This window comes from Mesocricetus auratus, unplaced genomic scaffold (assembly GCF_017639785.1).
Source record: "Mesocricetus auratus isolate SY011 unplaced genomic scaffold, BCM_Maur_2.0 Super-Scaffold_100010, whole genome shotgun sequence".
NCBI lineage: Eukaryota > Metazoa > Chordata > Mammalia > Rodentia > Cricetidae > Mesocricetus > Mesocricetus auratus.
The window spans coordinates 7463460-7489974 of NW_024429194.1; the positions used below are offsets into that span (position 1 = coordinate 7463460).

At 41.8% G+C, this 26515-nt stretch overlaps 1 protein-coding gene across 4 annotated transcripts in view; it reads left to right on the plus strand.

Moving 5' to 3' along the window:
* Positions 1–26268, plus strand: part of Tmem232 (transmembrane protein 232) — a 239260-nt gene extending 212992 nt beyond the window's left edge. For all 4 annotated transcript variants that reach the window (XM_021231245.2, XM_040752937.1, XM_040752938.1 and 1 more), the window contains 2 exons: positions 15858–15951; positions 25697–26268. In XM_021231245.2, coding sequence (XP_021086904.1) covers positions 15858–15951; positions 25697–25933 — 331 coding nt within the window. In that variant the 3' untranslated portion in view covers positions 25934–26268. The remainder of the gene's footprint in view (positions 1–15857; positions 15952–25696) is intronic.
* Positions 26269–26515: the final 247 nt, after the last annotated feature.

A 26515-nucleotide genomic window follows, 5' to 3' on the forward strand; every position in this document is an offset into this window, starting at 1 on the left:
GTGTCTCACATTTTAAAACCTTACGTTTCATACCTGTCCAGTCATCAGTACAAAGAGTACTTTGTATCTCATCTTGATTATTCAGGAAAATGTACTCCAGGTATGCGTCATGCATGTAAAAATGTACTTTTTACTTGACTTTTATATATGTATGTGCAGATTTAATAGAACTGTTCATGAAGACAGTAATACAACAAGACTAAGAAAAAAACCCCTAAGGCCCAGCTGAAGCAATGAAGACTACTGAAACCAGGTCTCTTTGCATCTCTCTTCAGTTGATTGGCCTTGTCCCCATTGCAAAAATTAAAACTATTATAAATTTTATGTCATTCTTTAGTTTTTTATTAATATTTTCTTCTACTTGGTACATTCTTAAGACTGCATTGCCGCGCGGTGGCGGCGCATGCCTTTAATCCCAGCACTCTGGAGGCAGAGGCAGGCGGGTCTCTGTGAGTTTAAGGCCAGCCTGGTCTACAGAGTGAGTGCCAGGATAGGCTCCAATGCTACACAGAGAAACCCTGTCTCGAAAAACTAAAAAAACAAACAAAAAACCCTGCATTATTTAGTATGAATATAAGTAAAATTATACTATTTATCCTCTTATGTAATTTTCTTGTCTTTACCTCTTCCATGTGGCTTCATATTTTATGCAGTTCATTCATTTGTTATATTTAAAGTGAAAGTCCACTCTTTGTGATAAAGTCTGGGTTATTTCCAGTTCTCCATCGTTGTAAGAAATCTATGTTGGACGCTGGCACGCTCATCTCTCTCCTTCCCTTGCTTTTCCATGTCCTTTCTTGAGCACAGACATTTCTGTGTTTTAAAATCTTCCCACTCCTTAATCTTCTTCTCTGCCTGGAGTTAAATCATCCTGATAGGCTTTACATTTCATGTGTTGACTTTTCAATTCTAGCATTGATATGCAGATTATTGGAATATAATCCATATCAGATCCTACTTTCTAGTTTAATTTCCTGTTTTTCACTATTATATGTGGACGTTCTTATCCGTATATTTCTTTCTGCTTTGGAATGGTGGAGGGCAAAGGAACCCAGCACCCACTGGACAAACGCTCTGCCCCTGTGACCACCCTCAGCCTGCCTATCATAGTTACAATTGTAGAAGCCTGTGTTTACAGTCTCAACATGGGTTTTCTAAGTATGTTTTACTGTTTTTTTAATGAAAGGTGAAATATGTTTAGGAAAAATTATAAATCATTAGGGTTGGAGAGATGGGTCGGCGTTTAGGAGCATTTATTGTTCTTGCAGAGGACCCTGGTATGATTCCCAGCACCTACATTGCTGACAAGTGTCTGAAACTCCAATTCTAAAGGGTCCAGTGCCCTTGTCTGTCCTCAGCACTGCTCACACATGGTACTTAGACATACATACAGGCAAAACAGCCACACATATTAAAGACAAAAATATTTTATTTTATTATTATAATAATATAATCTTTATTATATTATTATTATAATATGTATATATGTATAAATCTAGTTGATACTCAGTGTGTCAAAAAATAATTACCTCCTTATATATTGCAACTTGATCATTGGGAGGGTATTTGTCTAGCCAATGGCTGATCTGACTCAAGGGGAAACTATTCATTTGAATCTACTTTTGATTCATATATAATTCCAAATTATAGATTTTCATGAGGCCCACATGAGAGACTGAGATATTTATGAAAGGTCTCTCCAGATTTGCAGATTCAGGACTTTAAGGTTTGCATTCTGTTGCATTTAAGGAAACACACAGTAGGCTTGCCGGTGACTCGTAGCAGGTCTTCCACCTTTCTCCAAGTATTAAGCAAACCCCTTGAGGGTGAACCTGGCTGTGAATGTGGAGCTCACTGTTTTAATGCTCTTTCCTCGATTCTGGTTGTTGATCACTTTGCATCTGATTTCATGTCACTAACCCTGTGAGGTTCCCAGCATCTCTGTTAACTTCTCTCTAAACAGAACTCCCTTCCTTGTGTTTTCCCCCTTTTGCTTTGTGGGACAATTGTATAAAGTCCCTGTGGAGGTGCACTGCTTATTTCCAATGACTCATTTCTCTTGAAGTCTTGGCAATTCTTGTTCTGACTGCTCCATGGATCACTAATGCTTTAAAACAGTTTTATTAAGTAATCTTTGACCTTTGTCTATATAGGCATTGGCCTACTTTAAGCTCCAGTTCCATAGTGACAGACAGATGTGGCAATGTTTTTGGAATCTCCTGTCAAGGTGTGAAATAATACTGTGCTTTATGTTAATCCAAAGTCTGAGCATTCAGTTGTTAAAATAGGAGTGGGTTTCTGTGGTCTGCATTGTTGATACAGTATCATCCCTTTCCTGGGGAGTTCCATTGGTTAATGCTGTTGCCACACATACTGAATCTGAGGTCAGAGTGTAGAATACAGAGGCCTTGATCTGTGCATGCCACTTGCCCTTGTGTCCTGACGGACCTAGGGATAGCATTACACAAGAGACCACTCAGAAACATTATTGCATAAGGAACCACTCAGGCACAACATTGCATAAGGAACCACTCAGGGACAACATTGCATTAGGACCCTAGTATCACTCACACATTTTGGAAAATATCCCTCTGTATTTCTCATCTTTGACGTATGAAAGAAACTGAGTAAGTCACAAGTGTGACTTTTCATCCAGCTCAACAGGTCATAGTCCACTCAGATGTTTTACAACTTTGTGATCCTGAAACTGGATTATACCACTTTGCAACAGTTTTCCAGGGTACTGCAGATGTCTGTATGTGTTTCCCTCCAAGTGAGCGCTGAAGCTTTGTATGACAGTATCTAATATTTTCCTTTTCTTGTTGTTTAGTGAATAAGGGAGTAAGCAGGCTCTCCATCCTTTCTGTACTTAGGCTCCTCCCACACTGGATCTTTATACTTCTCCCAAGAAGAACCTTTTGTGCTCCCTCCAATTGTTTTCTTACATCAAACCGAGTTCTCCAAAAGATGCTTTCCAGCCCCGAATCCCAGCACTTTGAATGAGCCCTTACTTGGAAACAAAAGAAGTCTTTCCAAATGTAATTAACTTGAGGATCTGGAGACAAGACCATGCTTGGCTAGGCAGCTGCATCAAGGAAATGTTGTACTGGATATATTAAACAGGCAGATAGGGTTCTACTCAAGACAGCTCAGCGGAGGAGGGAGTAGGAGCTAGAACTCCTACTTTTGCTTACCTGAAGCAAAAGCAGGATTGTTAGTATTCAGGCATCTGTACTGTCCTGTCCTTGGGGTTCTGACAGGATACGCCTTCAGCTGTAGCCACTGAGAGCACCAACTGTGCATATTCACCGTGTTCCCTTCTAAAAGGGCTCTGCTCACCTCCCATCCTCTCTCTCTCCCTTTCTCTCCCTCTCTTTGTCTGTTGCCCCCTGTCTCTACCCCACCCCCTCTCTCTTCCTGTTTCCTTTCTCCTCTCTCCTGCTGCTCCTGTCCCCGGAGGCTGGTCTCCCCTCTTCCTTTCCCCCCCTTTTTAAAAATCCTTTTACCGTAATAAAAATCCCTCTGCTTGAATGATGTCACATGGCATCTTTCTCTGGCACCGCTTTCCTTAAATTACAACATTGGTTTCCTGACCAGGAAGGCTCTCCTGGCACCTTTTCCTGCCCGAAGGCATTTTGAGACATGCCAGGATGCTGGAACCGGTGCACATGACAACCTCACTTCTTTGGTCCTTCCATCCCAAATCGTCATGGTTGGTGAGCCACTCCACCTTCCCCACCTTAGGCTATTTCCACCAGGGAGGACTCCTCTCCTCTCTCCACCGTGGTTTCTCGCCTAGAGTCAGGCAGCCAAAGCTCTCTAGGCTCTGAGCCTTTGCCCCCTCCCTTTGCGTGATGACCCATTGGGTGGCCTGTCCCAGTCTCCGACCACGCGGTTCTTTGCTCCCGCCCCTTGACTGACCAATCGCCGAGGCTGCTCGTGCCTTCCTCACGTAATCCTTGCTTGATAAAAGCCACTGGATCTTGTTCCTCACTCATGAGGAATAGGCCTACCGGAAATCAGTTTCCCAGCACTTTGTAATCCCTGCATGCCGGGACCCTACCCACCTGCTTCACCTTCAATAGATCTGCTCTCTTCCTCCTGCAACAAATCTGCTTTCTCATTCGCTGATGGCTTCGCCTTCCATTCAATACCAACAGTTGGGCCTCTAGTGGGGTTATATCCACTTCTGACCATCCGTTTGCGTGCGGACTCATTGGGTGGCCTGTGCCTGTCTTGAAATCGTCCCTCTCTGAATTCCTGGGATGCTAGGATTGCATGGAAGGTGGGGATGAGGATGCCGTGTTCTCCTGTTTACTTCTCTGCCTCACTCTTGGGAGCTGTGTCATCATCTACACATCCTTGCTCCCACTGGGATGGTTTTTTGGGGACACACTGACCATTCCTAATTGCCTATTGTTGCAAGACTACCAGCTGTTGGCTATAGAGCTGGAGGCACAAGGCTACCAAACATGTCTGGGTGATGCTGTGGTGTTGAGAAAGGATCAGGTGCTTTAAGCCCTAGGAAGTTGATTTGGATACACTAAGAAAGGCATTTTCTTCAGGTCAGGATGGTTCAGATGAGCCTGGACAGTGAAGATGATCAGCACCCCAGCTTTCTCAGGTTCCCAAAGATGAGTGACACCCCCAGGTCAGCAGGAAGTAATCTTGAGAACAGAAGAACACGGTGTCCTCGTCCCCACCTTCCCAGCTACCCCTATCTAATTTCTCACCTTTTTTATAATAAAAAGGGGTTATTAGTATTCAGGCATCTGTACTTGCCTGTCCTTGGGGCCCTGACAGGATACACCCTCAGCTGCACACCACCTGTGCACATTCACTGTGTTCCTTTAAAGAGTCCTGCCCACCTCCCATTCTCCTCTCTATCTTTCTCTCCCTCTCTCTCTCTACTCTCCCTCTCTCCCCCTCTTTCCTTTCTCCTCTCTCCTGCTGCTCCTGTCTCCAGAAGCTGATCTCTCCCCTTCCTTTCCCCCTTTTATGATCCCTTTCCCTAATTAAAAAATTCCCTCTGCTTGAGGGGAGGATGTTTTTTTTTAAGCTGGTGGGAAAGTGCAGAGGAGAATGTCATTCGTTGGCTGCGATTTGCTAGCTGACTGTAACCTACCCAAGGCTCCCCACACAGACTGGTGGATGATGGCTAACCTCACTGATGGGTATACTTAAAGGAATGGCTGCAGGTCCTTGAGAAAAACATCCTGGATCATAAGACTAGGGAGAGGCTAGGAGCCTGTAGCCTAAGAGACACCTGCCTACCACATAGGCAGACTCAGACAATATTGGAGCTGTTTTGGTCTCGTGGCTCCTAAATCCGATGACAGTGTTCGTGGGCTGTTGAAAGAGCTGCCACTGTGAGCCTGAAAAGAAGACAACACACAGAGGCACAGAAGGAAGCGCCCCTGGGAGGAGACGCCCACGAGGGTAATGTACTCCCCCAGCCAGGGGAGAGCAAGCATAGCCAATCGCCCCAGGCTAAGAGGGGCGCCAGGAGCACACTGTCCCCCACCAGTGCCACATGTCTGTTGAAATTGCTGGAGGGACTAACTACCAGCGTTCCAGAACTGTGATCAATGCACTGCAGGAAAAGCGTCTCTCTACTTCTCACTGTAACATGCCCAGATACTTCACCTCATTAAAGACTCACCAAAATCTCCAGGTCTTTTCCTCATTCCCTTGCACTGTAATTGATAGCATCAACCAGCGGCCATGGCTTCCTCTTTAGATTGCCCCGGCGACGACAATGTAATGATGTTACCACCGATGCCTGTGCAGTGTTGGATGCATACTTTACCTCCTTGATGTGGGAAGTATTATTTGTCCGCGTTAAGGATACTGTGAAACTATTTGGCGGAAGCAAAATCCTGTGCTCACACGATTTTCACTGTTTCACTGAGTGTGTCCTTCACTCCCGTATTGCCTTGCAGTTATCACATTCCATGCATATTTTTGGTGCGAATGAATCAGCATCCATAACTAGAAACCACAGATATGTAAGAAGACTCATTCAAGCTTTCCCTTTAAAATTTCCTTCTAGCACTATATAATTTGTGCTTAAAATTTGTACATATTATCTAAGAAGGAATTTGAGACAACTTTCACAAGTGCTTTTAACCTTTAAATAATTTCTACGGTCCTAACTTACTCTTCACAGGACTTAGCATAATTCTTTGAACTTTGCAAATGCCTGGCCTTTGTGGAATGAATATAGTTAACCCAAGTGTCATCCCCTGCCTGTCGTCCAGCTCTCAGCTTCCCAGCCACATTTCTCTTTAATGTTTTAATAGAGGGGTAGCAGGAGAGGGCGATGCTCTTTTGCCCACGCTACTTCTCAATATTGGGGAGGGGTTGGCACTCCATGTTCCCTGGTGGCATGTTGCTTCCTTTGAACCAAGTATCTGTTTCACTCTGCAGCCTGTCCCCTGAGATTGTGATCCTCTTGCATCTCTGGGCACCACTCCCCTGAGTAGTGCTGGCCTAAAAAACATAGAGGATTAAAGCACATTAAAATTTTCACTTGTTCATCAATCATTCGAGAAGCATGCAAACATCATGGGGTGATGCTGCTACGATAAACGGCACACTTGCTGAAAGTAAAAATAAGTATTTATTGTAGAAATTACTCACAAGAGACCAAACAAGTAACCCAGATGAGCCGAGTAGTTTTCCACCGCTGAACTGGAAGCCGAAAGCCGGAAAAAGAGACCAAGACTTCCGTTGTTCAGTCTTTTATACCTTCTCCCATAATGCCCCTAGCCAGGCCTGGCTAGTGACTTAGTTCACCACCTATGTCCGTATACATCTTTAGTCATGTGTAAAGTGGGTGTGGTTAGCGGTGTGGTAAACTGCTCTTTTATTACCTCATCTGTATGCGCCTCTAGTAAGTCACATGGTTAATGGAGGCATTGTTTTCCTCCTACAATTCTCCTTTTAGTCTAAAAAGGATATTTAAACTTAAAACAACTAACTTCTGTCAATGATCAAATGTATCAAACATCTATCCCATCTAAACCTAAACTTATCTGAAAGAAACACCCAAGTCTGAACACCTCCTTCCAATTCCAACTCTAAAATAATTGAAAACAAACACTAACAGGCATAAACTATCCTATAATATCAATAGTAGGGAGAGAGGGCGTGGAATTCTCAAAACTATTTCCTGCTGAGATGGGACAATGCTAATCTCATGGGGACCTGTGAGAAAAAAAATGTTAGTGTAACAAAATCTCAGTAGATCAGACAGTCTCTGTCTGGCAGGGGATGCTTGATTGAAGTTCCTGACTGGGGTTCTAGTGTTGATTGAAGCTCTTGTCTGAAGCTCTGGCCAGATTGTAGAAGATGTGCTGTTTCAGTTCCTTGGTCCAGAGTTGTGTCGAGTGATGTAGTTTCAAGGCAGTTCAGGATAGTGCTTGTCAGGTGGAGTCGATGATGTGGGGCAGTTCAGATGCCTCCAGTCGAATCAGGTGAAGTCAAGGAAGTGGATCCTCATTCTCTTTCTGAAGCAGTTGAAGATTGCTGTCAGGAAATCCCTTGTTCTCTGGCAAACTCAAACATTAATGTTAACAAAGAAATATTTTAACTTTTATATGTATGCATACTGGAAGAGTTGACAATAGGGAAGATGGTAAACATGAAGGAAATTGGACTTTTCAGAAAAAGAAATCCAAAGATAACAGTCCCTAATTTTATTTTCTTCTGTCTTATATCAGTGGCTCTTTGATATAATACAGAAATTCTGAATTTTATTTAAATAATATGCTTGAATTTAGAGTAGGAGAGCCAATCCAACTCCAAAGCCAGCTTCAGTTAAATGAATGGGGACTGAGGTATGTGATGAAATAAAGATAAAAGGGTACTATGAAAAAACAATATAGAGAGATTTAGATTTGATACCACACAGTGAGTTACTGTTTGTTTGATGGTCCTCAGGGTAGCTATTCATTCTTCTACAGGAATCCATATGTCCAGTATTCTTTGCTGAGTTTACCTGTGAAGACAAAAAACAAAACACTTCTCTTTCCTTTTAGGAGGTCACTTTACCCATGGTAGAATATGAATTTGTAGATGAGCTGTTATCTTCCTCCTCCTGAGATGTCTTCTGTTCTGATCGAATCTTAATTAATTTTGATGGAACCCAAAGCTTTTCATCTCCTGTGGAAACAAAAGCAAAAACCTCTTCCCCAACGTAACACATATCCTGGTTTCCAGACTGAGGTCATAACATCATTAAAATACACTGGCTGGTTCAGTTCAGAAGTCTTCTCTATAGTCCAGTGTCTTTCTGCTGCATTTTGTCCTTTTTCATCAGCATTAAGAAAATTTAACGTCAGTAAAGCATTATGTAACCTGTGTTTGGGGGTCTTTGTTGCCCCTGGCTGCTTATGAAGCATCTCTTTTAAGGTTCGGTTAGATCTTTCAATCACTGCTTGTCCTGTGGGATTGTAAGTTATACCAGTTACATGTTTTATATTATAATATTTGAAAAATTGTTCCAATTTACTGGAGACATATCCTGGAGCATTGTCAGTTTTTATTGTTTTAGGTATACCCATAACAGCCATTACCTCTAAGAGGTGTGTAATAACAGAATCAGCTTTTTCAGAGCTGAGGGCAGTAGCCCATTGGAAGCCTGAGAACGTGTCTACGGTATGGTGTACATATTTCAAACTGCCAAATTCTGGGAAGTAAAATGCATCCATTTGCAAAAGTTCATTTCTGTGAATACCTTTAGGATTACAACCTGCTGGTAATGGAGTTTGATTGTAGAATGAACAACTGGGGCAATTTCTTACTATTTCTTTGGCTTGTTGCCAGGTGATAGAAAAATCCTTCTTTAAGCCTTTGCTGTTAACATGTAGTTTCTTCTGAAATTCTGAAGCTTCCAACACATTACCTATTAATAAATGATCAGTTTCATCATTGCCTTGTGCCAGAGGACCTGGCACACCTGTATGGGATCTGATGTGTGTTATATATATAGGATGAGTCCTGTTTCTGATGGTTTCTTCTAATTGTAAAAACAATGAGGTTAATTCTGTACTATCAGGAATAAATTCTGCAGTCTCAATGTGCAAGACAACTCTTTCCGCATACTGAGAATCCGTGACTATATTGAGAGGCTCTGTAAAGTCTTTAAGTACCATGAGAATGGCATATAACTCTGCCTTTTGTACGGAGTTGTAAGGGCTTTGAACTACTTTACTTATATTTCCTGATTTATACCCTGCCTTACCTGAATTGTTTGCATCCATGTAGAAGGTGAGAACTCCAGAAATAGGTGTTTGCCTCATGATACGCGGAAGAATCCAAATTGTTTTCTTTATGAATTTGATTCTCTCTGTTTTGGGATAGTTATTACTAATAGTTCCCAAAAAGTTACTGCAAGCTATTTGCCAATACTCATTATCCTTCAATAAGGAGGAAATTTCATCATTTGTTAAAGGTACGATAGTTTCAGCTGGGTCTTTCCTAGTCAGTTGACGAAGCCTTAACTTACCTTTTAATATCAAATTGGAGATCTTTTCTATATATGTTTTCAATTTTTTATTCTGTTTATGTGGCAGAAATACCCATTCTAGTATGATGTCTTCCCTCTGCATTAATATTCCTGAGGGGTATTCTCTAGATGGTAACATAACCAGAATACAGTCCAGCTTTGGATCCACATGATCCATATGTGCTTCTAATATTCTCTTTTCTACCCATTCTAATTCTTTTTCAGCCTCAGCTGATAGTACTCATGAGCTGTTTAGGTCTTTATCTCCTTTTAAAGCCATTTTCAGGTGTTTTAAATCATGCCATTCTACACCGATAATTGTCTCTAATTGAGAGATTTCTCCTAATAGTTTTTGAAGATCATTAAGAGTCCGGTAACGATCTCTTCTGATCTGTACTTTTTGCGGTCTAATTTTCTGAGCGTCTATTTTATAACCTAAATAGTTAATAGAATCTCCTCTTTGTATTTTTTCTGGGGCAATTTTTAATCCCTAGTGAGGCAAAGTTTCCTTTACTGCTTCAAACATCTCTTCCAAAGTATCCTTATTTGAATCAGACAGTAATATGTTATCCATATAATGATATATTAACAAATGTGGAAATTTTTACGAATTATTTCTAGAGTTTTATGCACAAAATATTGATACAAAGTTGGGCTATTTAACATACCTTGAGGTAGTACCTTCCACTGGAAACTCTGTACCGGTCGGTAATTATTATAGGTAGGTACTGTGAAGGCAAACTTTTCTCTGTCGTATGGTGAAGAAGCGATCTTTTAAGTCTACGACTATAATTGGCCAATCCTTAGGTATTAGAGAAGGTAACAGCATCCTAGGTTGTAGAGACCCCATAGGCTGGATTACCTTGTTGATGGCTCTAAGATCAGTAACCATTTTCTACTTACCAGACTTCTGATTGAAAACAAAAACAGGCAAATTCCATGCACTAGTTAATTCCTCAATATGTCCATCATCTAGCTGTTCCTGAACTAACATCTCCAAAGCCTCTAACTTCTCAGATGTCATAGGCCATTGACCCACCCAGACAGGTTCATCTGTCAGCCATTTTAAGGGTAGAGCTTTTGGTTGCTTTGTAGGTTTGGCACTAGCATACTGCGTCTGTACAGCCTGTACATTTGGCATCTGTTTTCTGTACTGCCTTACTATATTCTTTCTACTACCAAGAGCTTGTCTATAATTCCTAGCTGATACAGTAGGAATGTTAATCTGCGTATTCCATTGCTGTAATAGATCACGACCCCAGAGGTTTATAGAAATATCTTCAGGATATGGCTTTAACCTTCCTCTCTGTCCTTCTGGCCCAATAAAGTCAATCCATCTAATGCTCTGTTTAACTTCAGATAGGGTTCCAATCCCTAAGCATTGAACGTTAACCTCTTTTAAAGGCCAATTTGGGGGCCAAGACTTCTGATTAATGATGTTGACATCACTTCCTGTGTCAAAAATGCCGTTAATCACCATATTATTTACTTTAACTGGTAACTTGGGTCTATGATATTGTATAGAAGTTTGCCAAAATATACGTTTTGTATTTCCTCCTGATATAATTGATTCATCCTCTGGAGCTAATGTATTATCCAGTGCCGTATTATTTACAATGGTCAATGGATCTTCTAATTGTCCTGGGAGAGGCTATCCTCTATTGTCACTGGGAATGACCGAATAATCTTGCTTTTTGGGGCCTCAAGATTTACGTTTCCGGCTGTAAAGGTCTGCCTTGTCCATCTGTAGTCAATCTGCATTCGTTGGTCCAATGTCAGCCCTTTCTACACCTCCTGCAGAGACCAGGAGGCTGAGGACTTTTGTTTGATGCATTCCTGGTAAAAGCATTATTTCTAGGAATGTGTTGTCTACAGTTCCTGCCAGATATCCTATTTTACCACAGTTAAAGCATGTGGCATCTTTATGTCTGTTAAAATTTTTGGTGATTGCCTCCCATACCCAGGCCTCTATATGATCACGGGTAGGGTATTTGTCATCCTGCTGCCTCCTTAAGCCTGTAGAAATAGCTTCACCAACCCAAGCTCCCATATCCTGACTTTTACATTCCAGGTTCGCTGTATATAGGACCAATTATTCCAATGGTGCTGATCTTATTTTTAATGGCCAAAGTACCTGCCTGCATTGTGGATTTGCATTCTCATATGCCAAAGATTCTATAAGGAGTCTCCTAGATTCTGGATTTGCTACTTGTACTTCAATTGCTCTGGATAATCTCTCTAAAAATTTAGTGAACCTTTCCCTTGGACCCTGTACTACCTTTGTATAGGGTTGTATTATCTCTCCTGTTTCACAAACCTTATCCAAAGCATTCAAAGCAGTGGTATGGCATAAAGACAACATGTGCTCATGATGTACAGACTAAACCTGCATGTCAGCATAAGCTCCCCGAGAATCTTGTCTTGGGATGCTTCATGTCCGTTCTTTAATTCCTGAATCTCTAAGGCTTTTGCCTCTTGCCTCCATAAAGCTGTCCATTGAATTTGACAAGAATTTTCGAGCACTGCCGAGGCTAATTGGGCCTAGTCTTTTGGGGTTACTCTATTTGCAATGGCCCATGAGGTTAGGAGCTCTCTGACATAAGGATAGTGAAGACCCTATGAAACAATGGCGTCTTTGATTCCCTTTAGGTCCTTCATCTGTATAGGTTCCCATTGATAAGCAATGGGACCATTTGGGTGCTTTTTTGTTGCTGGTTTTTCAGTTACAGCTACTGGGAAAACCACAGGTGAATGCATAGCAACCTTAGGGAGATCTTTCCGGCATTTGAGAGGTGTTGGGAAACCCCTGTCCTGACCTGTTGCCTGTATGTCTGATTCTGAAGTATCAGATTGGACGTCTTCTAAAACCTGCAGTCTATTCATCATTGTTTCTCTGAGCTCTTGAAGTTCTTGGCACAAATAATTTTCTAAGAACGTCATGGAATCGTTCATTTTTTTGCATTCATCATTTACACATGATTCCAAGTATTTAATATTCTCATCCTTAGAAAGTATATCAAGGGCATGTAAACTGCCTTCCAGAAATGACGTTCTATCAGCTAGTTTGTCATTGCTCTTAGACATGGAACAAATCTTTTCTGTTAGCATTTCAATCTTATGTTCCAGTCTTTGCAGTTTGCTAGTGAAATCATCAAACATGGAACAGTTTTGTTGGTTAAACGTTTCAACATTACGTTCCACTTTTTCTATTCTGTCTGTTGAACACATTTTTCCTGAAAGTAATTCAATTTTGTGTTCTGTCTCTTTAAACCTGTTTGTCAGACCTACATTATCATTTTTAATATCCTGAATATTTTCTACCAAACCTTCCTTACTATCCTGCAAGGAATTTTCCATTTCCTGAATTCTTTGTGCTAAGATTTCATAACCATCTTGCGATGACTGTAAAACCTGTATAAGTTTGTCATATTTTGCCCTATATTTGAACCATTTCTTTAGCAAAATTATATTGATTATGAAACTAATAATCACCATCGTGGGTAGGAAGTACCTTTCAGGTAGGTCATCAACTCTTTCTGAAATCCCATCCATACAAAAAAAAAATTCTTAACATCCTGCATCATAATGTTAGTTGACATTGTATAAAGCAGTTAAGTTTGTTACCAGTGGAGTTTTATTCAGGCCAAAATCAGCAGGCTGCCAGCGAAAGAGCACGTGGCCGCGAGGGAAATCTCGGAATACCACTTAACCTTACTGGCAGGTAGAAGGTGCTGGTTCCCAGCGGCAGGAATTGTGCCTTGCCGAGGGAAGTGATGGGGAACTTAGCGAAAGGAGAGTCCACATGTGCCTGGTCGGGCCGAGGAGCAGCCGCTTTTCTGGGCGCCTGGATCCGGGTTCTAAAACTTCTGACACCAAAATGATGCTCCTACGATAAATGGCACACTTACTACATACATGCAACCTTGTGCAGATGTGTGTAGGCCCTGTGCTTGTGCCTTCAGTCTCTGTGAGCTCAAATGAGCTTTGTTCAATTGACTTATAGCGACTTGTTCTTCTGGTGTCCTCTGTCCCCTCTGGCTCTTCCTCCAGTGCTCTGAGCTCTGAGAGGAGGGCTTTGATGGATACATCCCCTTTAGGGCTGTGAGTTTCAAGGTCTCCTTCTCCCTGTAATGTTTGACCGTGGGTTTCTACTTATTTCCATCTGCAGGAGGACCTTTCTCTGACAGTGATAATCTGAATAGTCCAAATAATTTTAATTCAGACATGATAATGTCTGAGCAAGCCATTTTATTACTGCTTTTTTTAAGGACCAGCAGTATTTGGTTCTATCCTTGGTCTCTGTGCTATGTAGTCTATGTTTCTTGGTCACCCAAGCAGTATCAGGCATAATTCCATTTGTAGAGTGGGCCTTAAGTCAAATCAGACATTGGTTGGTTACTCCTGCAAGCTTCATGCCACCATTGCCTGAGCATATTTTGCAGGCAGGACAGCACTATAGGTGAAAGATTTTGTGGCTCAGCTGGTGATTATGATTCTCTTTTTGTAGCATTCAGAGTGTCTTTCCACACCCAAGACCCTAGAACATAGTGCTAAAGGTTCTGTGTAGGCACCATCTCAGCCTCTCCAGCTTAGTGAGTTGTGTGGTGTGGTCCTCAGCAATGGTGCCTGGCTGTCAGTTTATGGAGAGAGCAACCCATCGTCTTGGAAATAACATGGTTTGTTTGGGGGATTTTCCTGGAACTCTTTCGGCCAACCCCTTTATCAACTGGATGAAACCTAGTCCTGGTAATGGAAGCATTGTTTGACGACAAAAGATAGCCAGTAGGGACTCCATCTCCTTCTTTGTTTGGAGACTTCATTAGGATTGCCTTCATGTATTTAAGAGCATTTCCACAGAACTAGGTTTCCATATCACCCCTCGAGTGCCCCTCAATTCTAACTGTCTCTCCACAAATTACCTCCATCAAACCTCTCTCCCCTCTGCTTCCCCACCTGATCCTACTGTTTCAATCCCCCCTGCCTCTGGTCCATCCTTAAATTTTATTCTGTTTTCCCCTCCCAGGAAATCCATGTGTCTACCCTAGTCTCTTACTCTGTATATAACCTCTCTGGGTCTATGGGTTGTAGCTTGGCTATCATTTATTTGACAGCTTGAGGCACACCCACTATGCAGAGAAAGAGTTAATTGGGAATGGCATGGCATTTTGAAACCTTAAAGCCCACCTCTAGTTACGTGGGTCCTCTAACAAGGGCACACCTCCTAATCTTTCTTGAACAGTTCTTTCAACTTGAAATCAAGTATTCAAACAAGCCAAAAAAAATGCCCATGGGGTATTATCATTCAAGCCACCCCATCGAGGAGCAGACTGCAAAGAAGAGACCTGAGTTGAGAGGAGAGATGATGATACTTTGCAGGGCAACGATCATTGTGGTGAAGGTAGATGGAGGCCACTGCAGGACAGAACAGTCTGTGTGCTTCTTCTACAAGGGGAAAACGGAAACCAAGGCCATAGAGCTTGTTAGAGGGATACAGGCAACACCCAGAGAAGATTACTGTGAAGAACTCCAAACTAATACACTGATGGGACTTCGTTTTTGGATTTTGAAATTTCTCAGGAGTTTTCTTTCTCTGTTTTCTTCCCCAAGCCTTTCTATTTAAAGCTCTGTTTTCTCTCAGCCCTCACCCCCTTTTCCATCATTTCATTTCTTTACACATTGTTTTCACTTTGCACACTTTTTTACACGGTTCTTTATGGTGTTGGTAAGAGTAGAATTATTATGTGGACAATGTGACTCTAAATGTTTCTTAATTGGGGGCCCAGATTTATAATAGCAACAAATTTACAGGCTGTTACTCAAGTATCACAGTGATTTGACTGACTTAAAGAATTATTAAAATCACAGCATCTTTTCGTCTTTTCTTAGGTCACATTCGTGGGCTTGGGCATCCCTTAGAGCTTTCAAGGCTGTGTAAGGGAGACATGGGCATGTTCACCTCCCCACCAAGTAGAGTGGTATTCCAATATCCTATCTCTACCCTTTGTGTCCTTACATCTCATTTGCTATGAATCAGCCAGCTGTAGAGTTTGCATCTGGCACAGGAAAATTACCTTTATTATTATCATTATCTTCTAGTTTTCATTCTCTATGCCTTAGCTTATCCTCGCAAATGTTAGCTTTGATAACCCAAAATGACTGTGACAAACTAAAAGCTAACATAACCAGTAATCAAGTCAGAGTAAGCACTTTAGGTTAATAAAGTAGGATCAAGAGGCTTAATAGTAAACTATGACTTAAATGTAGTTTAAACTTAATTTAAAACTTAGTTGTGAACGATGGTGCCTAAGCCTAATGCTAGATGTGTTTTTTATGTGTTCTTTTGAAGGGACCATTCTTCTGTACTAGATATTTCCATGTTTCCATACCCAGATTTCTTCACCAAGGCAGATAAGAAATTGACAGAAATCATCGACCATCATGTAAGACTGACTTTCTTTTTTAATTAAAAATTTAAATATAATTACATTATTTTTACCCCTCCTTACCTCCCTGCAACCCTTCCCATACTCTCCTTCAAATTCATAGCTTATATGTGTTTGTTTATGTATATGCATACATATATTCTTAAATATATAAATACTACTTGCTCTGTCTGTATAATGTTAAGTGTATGTACATGATCTCAGGGCTAAACACTTGGTATTGTATTTCCCTCTTCCCTGGGGAAGTCTATTTCTCTCAATCTTAGCATTTGTTAATTATCTGTAGACTTTTTTTTGTCTGGGGTGGAAGCTCAATGATATTTTTCCCTTTCAAATCAGAGGTATACAACTTTTTTGTTATAGACTAACAGAGATTGTGTTGACCAATCAATATATTATATATCAGTCTTCTCAAAACCTAATGACTTACAAATTTCAACATCTGTATTTCATTAATCACTTCAGCAAAGTTATCTGAGATATACTATATTAGGTAACAACTTGTCAGCATTATATATAGATAGCACACTTATACACACATGCACACACACACACCATATACATACATATGTATTCAGGTGGATTTGTATTTTTAAGGCTAACAAGTTGGAAGACAATAGTGTCATAACAGAAAATGGTCAGTGAGATAGCTTCCATGAGCCATCACTCTTTGTTTTTTTTCCAAAGCTACAAGCATTGTCTAAGAACCACTGCTGTGGGTCTGCTTGTGTTATAGTGGAACAGGTACAAAACAATCCTCTCTGGAAAAAATTGGAAAATTATTAAGTCCAAATCGTTTGATATATTGTCTAATAAAACTGTTAATACTTTGTAGTTTTTAATTTGGGAAAGGTTTTGGATGTACTTTGGGGTATTGCATTATTAAAGCTTTCTTTTTTTTTTTTTTTTTTTTTGGTTTTTCGAGACAGGGTTTCTCTGTGGCTTTGGAGGCTGTCCTGGAACTTACTTGGTAGTCCAGGCTGGTCTCGAACTCACAGAGATCCGCCTGCCTCTGCCTCCCGAGTGCTGGGATTAAAGGCGTGCGCCACCAATGCCCGGCTTATTAAAGCTTTCTTGCAGATACCATTTTCTTCGAGATAAATAAGACAATAGCTATTTATCCTTATACTTCACATCCTGAAGTATAGTTAACTCAATCGTCGCAGCAGCCAGCCCTGTTAAACGTTTACCGACAGGAGCAATGGATTAGGGATCGGCATTCGATTGCTCTCCCTAAATTCTAAACTGAGTAACTCACTGAGTGCACAAGATGAGATTCCCAGGTCTCACGCTCTGTCTTCCTTCCCCCTCATCGCAGCTGACTTTAGTGACGTAATGACTACAGTCATTAAGCAGAATTGTCAAGACTGTAGGACCTGTAATGTTGAGAAGACACAAAAGCATACGCTTGTACCTTACAGGCATCGTTCTCCTTTCAAGTGAACCTACTTTGCTGAGTGGTTATCACATGCAAGGAAGGGGGGGCGGTTTGTCATCCAAAACAGATTCGGCTACTCTGTGCATTGCAGAGGTCCACAGCATGATGGCTGCATTGTTGAGTGCATGGGATGCATTGAGTAGTGAGTGGTGTTTCCATTTCCCATCAATGTCACAGTGGCACAACGAAAGTGATGATGGCAGGCGAGAGTCAAAAGAGCACACTGCGCCACCCATGTTGAAATTGTCATGCGTAGCTGAGGCAAACTGGCACGGCAATTACGGTGGGGGTGAAAATGGAAACAAGGTGTTGGTATTCTGGATTGTGACCATGCCAAGTTTGAAGAATAGGAAAAAAGAAGAAAACCTATTTTCTGGACAATAATGATGTGATGAAACCTATGAACTATTTTCATGCATGTTAATATGTTTATATATGCATTTGGGGGATTTAAGAAAATCTAGGTTTACTAGCAAATCTTAAGAGTAAATCTCACATAGGGGAAATGAGAAAAGGGGGACTCTTTAGGGACCCAGAGGGAGATAAATACAGGAGAAGGAAGAAAGATGTTAAATAATAATAGGGATGTCTGAAAAAGCCACAAGGAATCATACTATTAACTAATTACCTAAAAACCCTATAATACACACAATTCTGTGCATAAATATATATACACAATTTTAATAAACTTTTCTCATCTGGGTTGACAATGCTCCCTCTAAGAGCCAAAGGTCATCAAACAAAAGCCCCAACACCAGCCATGAGCAGCTTTCTTTTGAGTTGTTAGCTAGGATTGTCAAAGAGATCCCTCAAACACACAGTCTGTTGTTGTTCCCTTGGGTACCCCCCAAGATGTGGAAGGTAAGGTCCTATTGCTGAAGAGATGATGTGTTTCAGAAACAGAGCCTAGAGACACCCTGGCCTGCAACTGACTTGAATCCCCCCCCTCTTTGAAGACTAGCCTTCACGATATCAGAAGATATCACACAAGCTTTCAGAGGGAAACAACCAAGATTCCTACCGAGCTGTGACAACAACCAGCACGACATGTAATAGTAGGATGCAGTAGTGGCATGCATACTTTGGTAGTAGCCGACAGCTCTCTAATTGGACTTAAGACCTGCTTAACAAGAGGGAAACCACGTTTGGTACTAGAAAGCCTAGCTAACTACCCACTGCTAGTGAAGTCATGGTTATCGGAGGAGAATCTACAACTCCTACTTTAGTAACCCAGAGTAATGCCTAACAGTGTCTATAAACGTTTGTCTTTACACCCACATCCAAGGGTAGTATTCACCCTTCATGATGGAAACTTCTCTTTGTAACAGACAGAGACCAGTACATAAAACCACAGCCAATCAAAATGCAGAGCTGTGGAGCCCTGTCCCAGCTGATACATCTGTAAAATAAATGCTCATGCTCCTTTGGCTCAGGGAATTGTCTGAAGCAGGGCCAGAAGGGTTGCAAGAACCAGAGACCCAGGGAATTTGCTGTGAGATAGTGTCTTCTGGTGACATCAGAAACCGTGCCCATAAAGTCCCATGCATATGACGGTCTAAATGTGAGTTGAGCAAGGATAGCACCAATGGACATGGCAAACAGAATGGGGAGAAGCCCACACGTTTCAATCCTACTCAAAGAACTACAGGCGGCTGAGGAAGGCTGGGATTGGGAGAGGAGCAACAGTCGGGTGCCAAAGGGTCAGCCTTGAAAATACACATGCACGTTGCATCACATGGACTGAACAAGTTATATTGATGAATATGCATATATATGCCTGTAGGAGTGAACCCCACAAAGCTATCCGCCCAACAGGGTGGGGACAAGGTAGAGATAAAAGGAAGTGGAAGGAAAAGGGGCTTCCTTTTTCTCCTGGAAGCCAGCCACGCTTCTAACTCCTGGTCTGTGCAACTCTCTCTCTCTCTGGTAAATATATTGTTTTCCCTATATAGCATCGAACATCGTTATATATGTTTTATGTGTATATAGTAACAATTAGTCAAAAAGAGGCCATTAGTTGGCAGGAAAGCAGGGAGAGATATATGGTAAGTTCTAGAGGAAGGAAAGGGAAAAAGAAATGCTATTTATGTTATAACAAAAAAAACCCCAGATTTTTGCTTTAGTCCCAGCACTCGGGAGGAAGAGGCAGGTAGATGAATCTCTGTGAGTTGGAGACCAGCCTGGTCTACAAGAGCTAGCTCCAGGACAGCCTGCAAAGCCACAAAGTAACTCTGTCTCAAAACCACCCTCTCCCCCAAAAAACAGACTTCTAATAAATTGTTTTAAATGAGACAAATAAAAAGAAGAGTTAATTATCACTTTTGAAACCTGCCTGTCCTTTGGCCTCAACTTTTGTTTGTCACCTCTGGTTAGGGAACCACCTCTACTTCCACCCAGCCCCCAGGTCAGTCTAGTGTGTCAGGAAATGGGTTGAGAATCAAGTCCCATGCCTATCCTCTTTTATCCCCTCTGGGCTCTTCATTATTTACATATTACCATGGCCACCTGTGTCCCTCATTTTTCATATCTTTATTTCCCTCTGTATTTATCATTCCTTTATATCTCCCAAAGAACATCAGCTCACCTGGTTTGCAACTCCTTTGATGAGACTGTCTGAGAAATATACTGTCCTACATTGAGTGTATAACCTTACCTCTCTCTTTTTGGTGTACTTTTATGGAAATTCCATATTGCCAATCCCCATTCTATCTTTCCTTCTAGCAATTTCTTCCTCTGCTTCCTACATACAGATGAGCTATTAATAAGCATTCCCACCATGATTTACTCCTCCTCTTTATTCTCTATACTCACAACAATTAACATACCAGTGCATAAGTAGTAGTGGTGTCTCTTTACTCCCCATAACAATTGGTACTCAAGGAATGAGTACCGTATTGTAGTCAACTGATGCTCCATTTTCCTGGTGGGTTTCTTGATGGACTGCAGCTGTTGTAGCAGAAGAGCACTCAACATCGTGCAGTGAGGTTGAGGATAGAGCCTGGCTCCCTAAATAACAGACTGAAAGACGAAATTGTCATCTCAACTCTACTAAAATCTGGTATCTCCTAAAATCTGCAAACATCTCCACTAAAAGTATAAAAGCCATCCAGATTAAACAGCAAATGTTAACCAACCACTGGTCTAACCCCAGATGGGTAGGTCCCAAGGTTAAAAACACAGGGAAGATGAAAAACCAGAGCAACTTATGTCTAACACCTACCGATCTTGTAGTAATGGCCCTGCATGAAGACTATCCAGATAAAATTCCGAGCAATTGAAAAAGAACAATGATAAGTATCTCTTTAAAAAACAACGTGATGGCTGGTGGTGGTGGTGCACGCCTTTAATCCTAGCACTTGGGAGGCAGAAGCAGGTGGATCTCTGTGAGTTTGAGGCCAGCCTGGTCTACAGAAAGTTTTCTAGGGCAGCCAGGACTGTTACACAGAGAAACTCTGTCTCACAAGACAAAAACAAACAACAACAACAAAAACAAACAAAAAACTTGAAGAGAACACCAAAGTATTTCAAGAAAACACAAATAGCTACTTTAAATGAAGAAGTCAATTCAAGAGAGAAAAACAGAACTCAGTAACTAGATAGGATCGCTGAGGATGAACCGAATGAGAGTAATGATGGGAATGAATGATGCAAAAAAGATTAAAACATTCAGTGGGAAGCCTCAGTGACAGAATGAATCGCGTGGAAGACAGAATTTCAGGGCTCAAACACAAGCCAGAGAGGTCAGATGGCTCTGTCAAGGTTAATGGTAAACTTTTTAAAGGGTGTGAATGGAATTTATAAGATATTTTGGCTACCATAAAAAGGTAAAATTTATGTATTATCATCATAGAATGAGAATAACTTCATGCTAAAAGAATAGAAAATATTTTGAACAAAATCATAGAAGAAAATCTCTCAAATCTAGAAGATGCCCATCCAGAGACAAGAGGCTCACAGAACACCAAATGGATACAACCAGAAAAAGAAACTCACCATGTCATATCACAGTTATAACACTAAATGAACAGAACAAATGTGTATTGAAAGCTGTGAGAGAGAAATACCAAGTCATGTGTAAAGAGAGGCCCATCAGAATAACTTCTGTCTATTCATTGGAAGCCTTAACAGTCAAAATGAATTGGCAGATGTACTTCAAATTCTGTAAGATTAATGCTGTCAGCTCCACCTAATGTACAAGGTAAAACCATCATAATTGAAGAAGAGACAAAAGCTTTCCATGGCAAGAAGAGATTAATCATCATGAAAGTTCTACAAAGAATAATAGAAGGCGTATTTAAGATTAAAGAGAAATATAAACATACCCAAGAAGCTACAAAGAATGCTAAGACAGTCATTAAACAAAAGAGCACTAAGAAAACAACGAAAGGACATTCTTTGAAGTACCTCCAGGAGCCATGCGGTGGTGGGTGGTGCTGGGGCTTGAGAAAGAACCCACAGAGGGGGACACACTCCCCAGTGGCTACGGGACCTCCCAGTGAGAGGACCTGTGTGGCTGAGAAACAGGCACCAGGGACAGCACAGAAAAGGGCAACAACTGTACGTGTAGCAGCCACAGCGATGCCTCTGCTGGTCATCAAACCGAAACAGATATAAATATGGGCACACCAGAGAAGACCTTTGTACACGTAAAGACTGTGTACAACACTTGTGTTCCCGCGCTGGTCATCAAACCGAAACAGATATAAATATGGGCACACCAGAGAAGACCTTTGTACACGTAAAGACTGTGTAAAACACTTGTGTTCCCGTGCTGGTCAAAGTCTGAGAATCTACCCTGGAAATAAATGTAAAGAATATGATGAAAACTTCGACTTTACGTACAAACATCAGATAATTCATAGTGCAGAGAAGACCCGGAAATGCAAAGAACCTGGCATTGCCTATAACACACTGTCGTATTTTAAAATAAATCCATTTCAGAATCCATGCTGGAGGGAAATCTTAAAAATGTTAGGGATGTGAAAAATCCTTTACCAATTAATCATGTCTTAAATCACCACATTCAAAAATCAATACTGTAAGGAAACATCATACATGTAAAGTATGTGATAAGTCATTTCATTATTTGTCAGACCTTAAAACCCATTAGAGAACCCATACTGGACAGAGACCTTACGAGTGTTGAGAATGTGACACATCCCTTGCCAGCGGACTGGAGCAGTCACACAGGAGAGAGACCTGACAAATGTAGAGAATGTGACAAGGAGTTTTCTCCATTGTTTGGTGTTGGAGACCATTACAGAGCCCACGCTCTAGACAAATCTTATGAATGAGAGTGAGGGTAATAAACACTTTACCGGTTCCTCAGATCTTAGTGTCTATTAGAGGACTCACGCAGGAGTGAAACTTTACAAACGCTGAGATTGTGACAAATGTTTTGCAATGCCCCCGAAACAGTGCACACCAGAGAATTCATGCAGGGGCAAACCCTTACATTATAGTGGATGGGCCAGATCTTGTAAGGGCTAGACTATCAGGAAGTCTCCCGTGGAAAGTCTCTCCTGGAAGTGTCTGTGTATACAGGACCAGATCAATGGCAATATCAACTGAAATCCTAACAGGAAAGGCCAAAATGTTGCAGGGGTTTCCCACTCTTAGATAAAGAATTACAGACAACTAAAGACGGACGGGGGAGGGGAATCAGCCTCATCCATCATTGGTTAGCCAATGCAGAGTGGTTCACCTTAAAGCCGTATAATTACAAACAACAAAAAATGGGTTCGGCACGTTGTGTTCGTGTATTTTTGCACACATGCGCGAGCACACACACACACACACACACACACACACACAAAACATGTAATATTCAAGGAGGCAATCACCTTGGGAGTGGGATGGAGACATAGGAGGGATCCAAGGGAGGGGGACTTGGAAGGATGGAGGGATGAAATGGAGGGGCGAGTAATGGAATTCTCTTTTACTTAAAATAATTTGTGTGTGTGTGTGTGTGTGTGTACTAAGGATTAGGAGATGCACAGCAAAAAGATATCTCTGGTCATAGCCATTGGGTTCATGTCATCATGGTTACCTGCACAAGATTAACAGAAGATCACAAGATTGGGCTTTTCACATTTCATTATATACTAGTCCTCACGTATCCTTGAGGGACAGTTACTGAGGATGGGGTGTCATTTCCCTCGGTGGGATAGCCTCTAATAAATTACCCTTGCTCTAGTAAATGAGCTTTGACCCATGTTTGGGCAGGAAACTGGTTAAACTCAGTGGGTCACACACAGGAAGCAGACATGAAAGTGTGGTGACGGACTCCAGCTGGACAGGGAAGGGGATGAAGAGGGAGTGGGGTACATGCAGCAATGACTGGAATCCATGCAATAAGTTTGTGAGACAGGCAGGCAATAAACATTTTAAAAGGCCAAATATAAAACATAAGACTTTATATGTGAGAAAAAGTATCTGTTGCTGTTGGCCATCACAGATTTAGAAATTAAATGAATTTCAGGCTGTGCCTGAATATCATGGATGTTTCTACCGCAATTTTCAGTGCATTTAATCCAAAAACTATTTTATGAGAAACTGAATATATAGTATTGACATGCAGATAATATCTCAAGAAACGTGACAGAAACTTGGTTCTTGTACCATTAAAATTTAAACAGGCCACATACTATGAGTGTAAGTTGTTATGCTTTAGAGTTAATGTTTACTAAAGTGAGTATTTCAGCATTTTTCAAAACTGTATTATTGTCAGTAGGGCTGAATGGCGCTGTGAGCTGACCTAACAGTGACAAAGAGAACAGTGCCAGCAGGATTCGTAGGTGTTTCCAGCATATTATGCCAGGAGTGACTCCCCTCTGGATTGTTTGCTCAGACTTACTCAAGAGGGTCCCTAACCTTAAACCTCACCATAACCCTCACCTTAACCCTCACCCTAACCCTAACCCTCACCCTCACCAACCCTAACCCTAACCCTCACCCTAACCCTAACCCTAACCCTAATCCACAACCTAACCCTAACCCTAACCCTAACCCTAACCCTCACCCTCACCCTAACCCTAACCCTAACCCTAACCCTCACCCTCACCCTAACCCTAACCCTAACCCTAACCCTCACCCTAACCATAACCCTCACACTAACCCTAACCCTCACCCTAATCCTAACCCTAACCGTCACCCTCACCCTAACCCTCACCCTAACCCTAACCCTAACCCACACCCTCACCCTCACCCTAACCCTAACCCTCACTCTCACCCTAACCCTAACCCTCACCCTCACCCTAACCCTCACCCTAACCCTAACCCTAACCCTCACCCTCACACTAACCCTAACCCTAACCCTCACCCTCACCCTCACACTAACCCTAACCCTAACCCTAACCCTAACCCTAACCTCACCCTCACCCTAACCATAACCCTCACACTAACCCTAACCCTCACCCTAATCCTAACCCTCACCCTCACCCTCACCCTCACACTAACCCTAACCCTAACCCTAACCCTCACTCTCACCCTAACCCTAACCATAACCCTCACCCTCACCCTAACCATAACCCTCACACTAACCCTAACCCTCACCCTAACCCTAACCCTAACCCTCACCCTAACCCTAACCCTCACCCTAACCCTAACCATAACCCTCACCCTCACCCTAACCCTCACCCTAATGCTAACCCTCACCCCAACCCTAACCATAACCCTCACCCTTACCCTCACCCTAACCCTCACCCTCACCCTAACCCTAACCCACACCCTACCACCACCATCACTGTAACCCTCACCCTAACCCTAACCCTCACCCCAACCCTAACCCTCACCCTAACCCTCACCCTAACCCTCTTAACTATTTCCTCCGCCAACTGTGTTATAAGGGGGTAAGTTCCTCAAAGTGTTTTGTTCTTTCTCACTAGTCCAACCCTGATTACACCTTCCTACCTCTCACCATGGTCTCCTACAGTGAGGAAGTTGTGTGTCTATTAATTTCACTTTCAACCTCGTTAGGAATAATATGACTGTACCCTCTCATATGTATTTTACAACATCTGTTTTGCTCATTTTATAACATATGCTGTCATGGAAATATCGATATTGAACAAGACAGCAAAATGCTCTGGGATGTAGAAACAAATCCTACTTTCAGGAGGAAATTCTGTTTCCGTGGATCATGTGTGTGTTTGTGCAGTTTCCAAATATGCTAGAGTATACGAAATCCGAGGAATGCCTCTGCAAGCCAGCGGATGCGCATAACAATGCGAATTTGAGAGGCTGCTTTGACATGTGCTTCTTCATCGAAAATAACATGTAAATGAATTATTGTCTCTGTCACAGTGGCAGAAAGAAACGGAGGCCCGGCAGCAGGAGGAAGAAGCCTGTGAGGCCCAAAGACGTTCTGACGAGGAGAAAAAGGCGAAAACCCGCTTTCAAGAAATTATGAAGCAGAGAGAGAAGAAACTGAACAAGAAAACCAAACCCTATGAAATCCCGTCCTTGGAAAAAGAAGATGACCTGGAAAAGGAAAGTGGGTTCCATGGGCCAGGACCGGAAACGACAACCCTAGCTAAGTGAGCTATGTGGTAGGAACGCATTCTTAGAGTTAACTTGAGGCCCTTCTTAAAAAGGAGTTATCTTGGTACTGGTTAGTAGTCACAGCGTAGTCTTATGTTAGTAGTCGAGTTTTCTCCACACTTAGGTGAGGTGTGTTCACCGGCTGTCCCTGTCTCCCCTCGTTCTGGTGAAGCTGCTTCAGTTGCTGTCTGAAGAGACTGAACTGAAGATTAACTAATGAGCTGGGGGAGGGGTTAAGGGGAGAACAAGAGAATTGCTCTTGAAAGCATGAGTGAATGTAATCTTGTGTCCTTTGAAAGCTTTTATTTCAATAAAGAAGTTATGGTGCCTCTGTATTTTACCATCTGTATCTTTATCATCAAGTGTTGAAGAAAGAAGCCCCATGCTTTGGAGTCATTTGCAAGACGAAACTCCATTGCAGAAGACCAGTTAATTGTGTGTTTTATGAGCTTTTAACTATATCCTTAGACTCCTCCTACCATGCGCCCATGCAAACCCAGATTTTCTCTCATCCTACTACTCATACCACGGTCTCATTAAGGCCACCATTGATAGGAACTTCATGAAGCTTCAGCTGTTCTT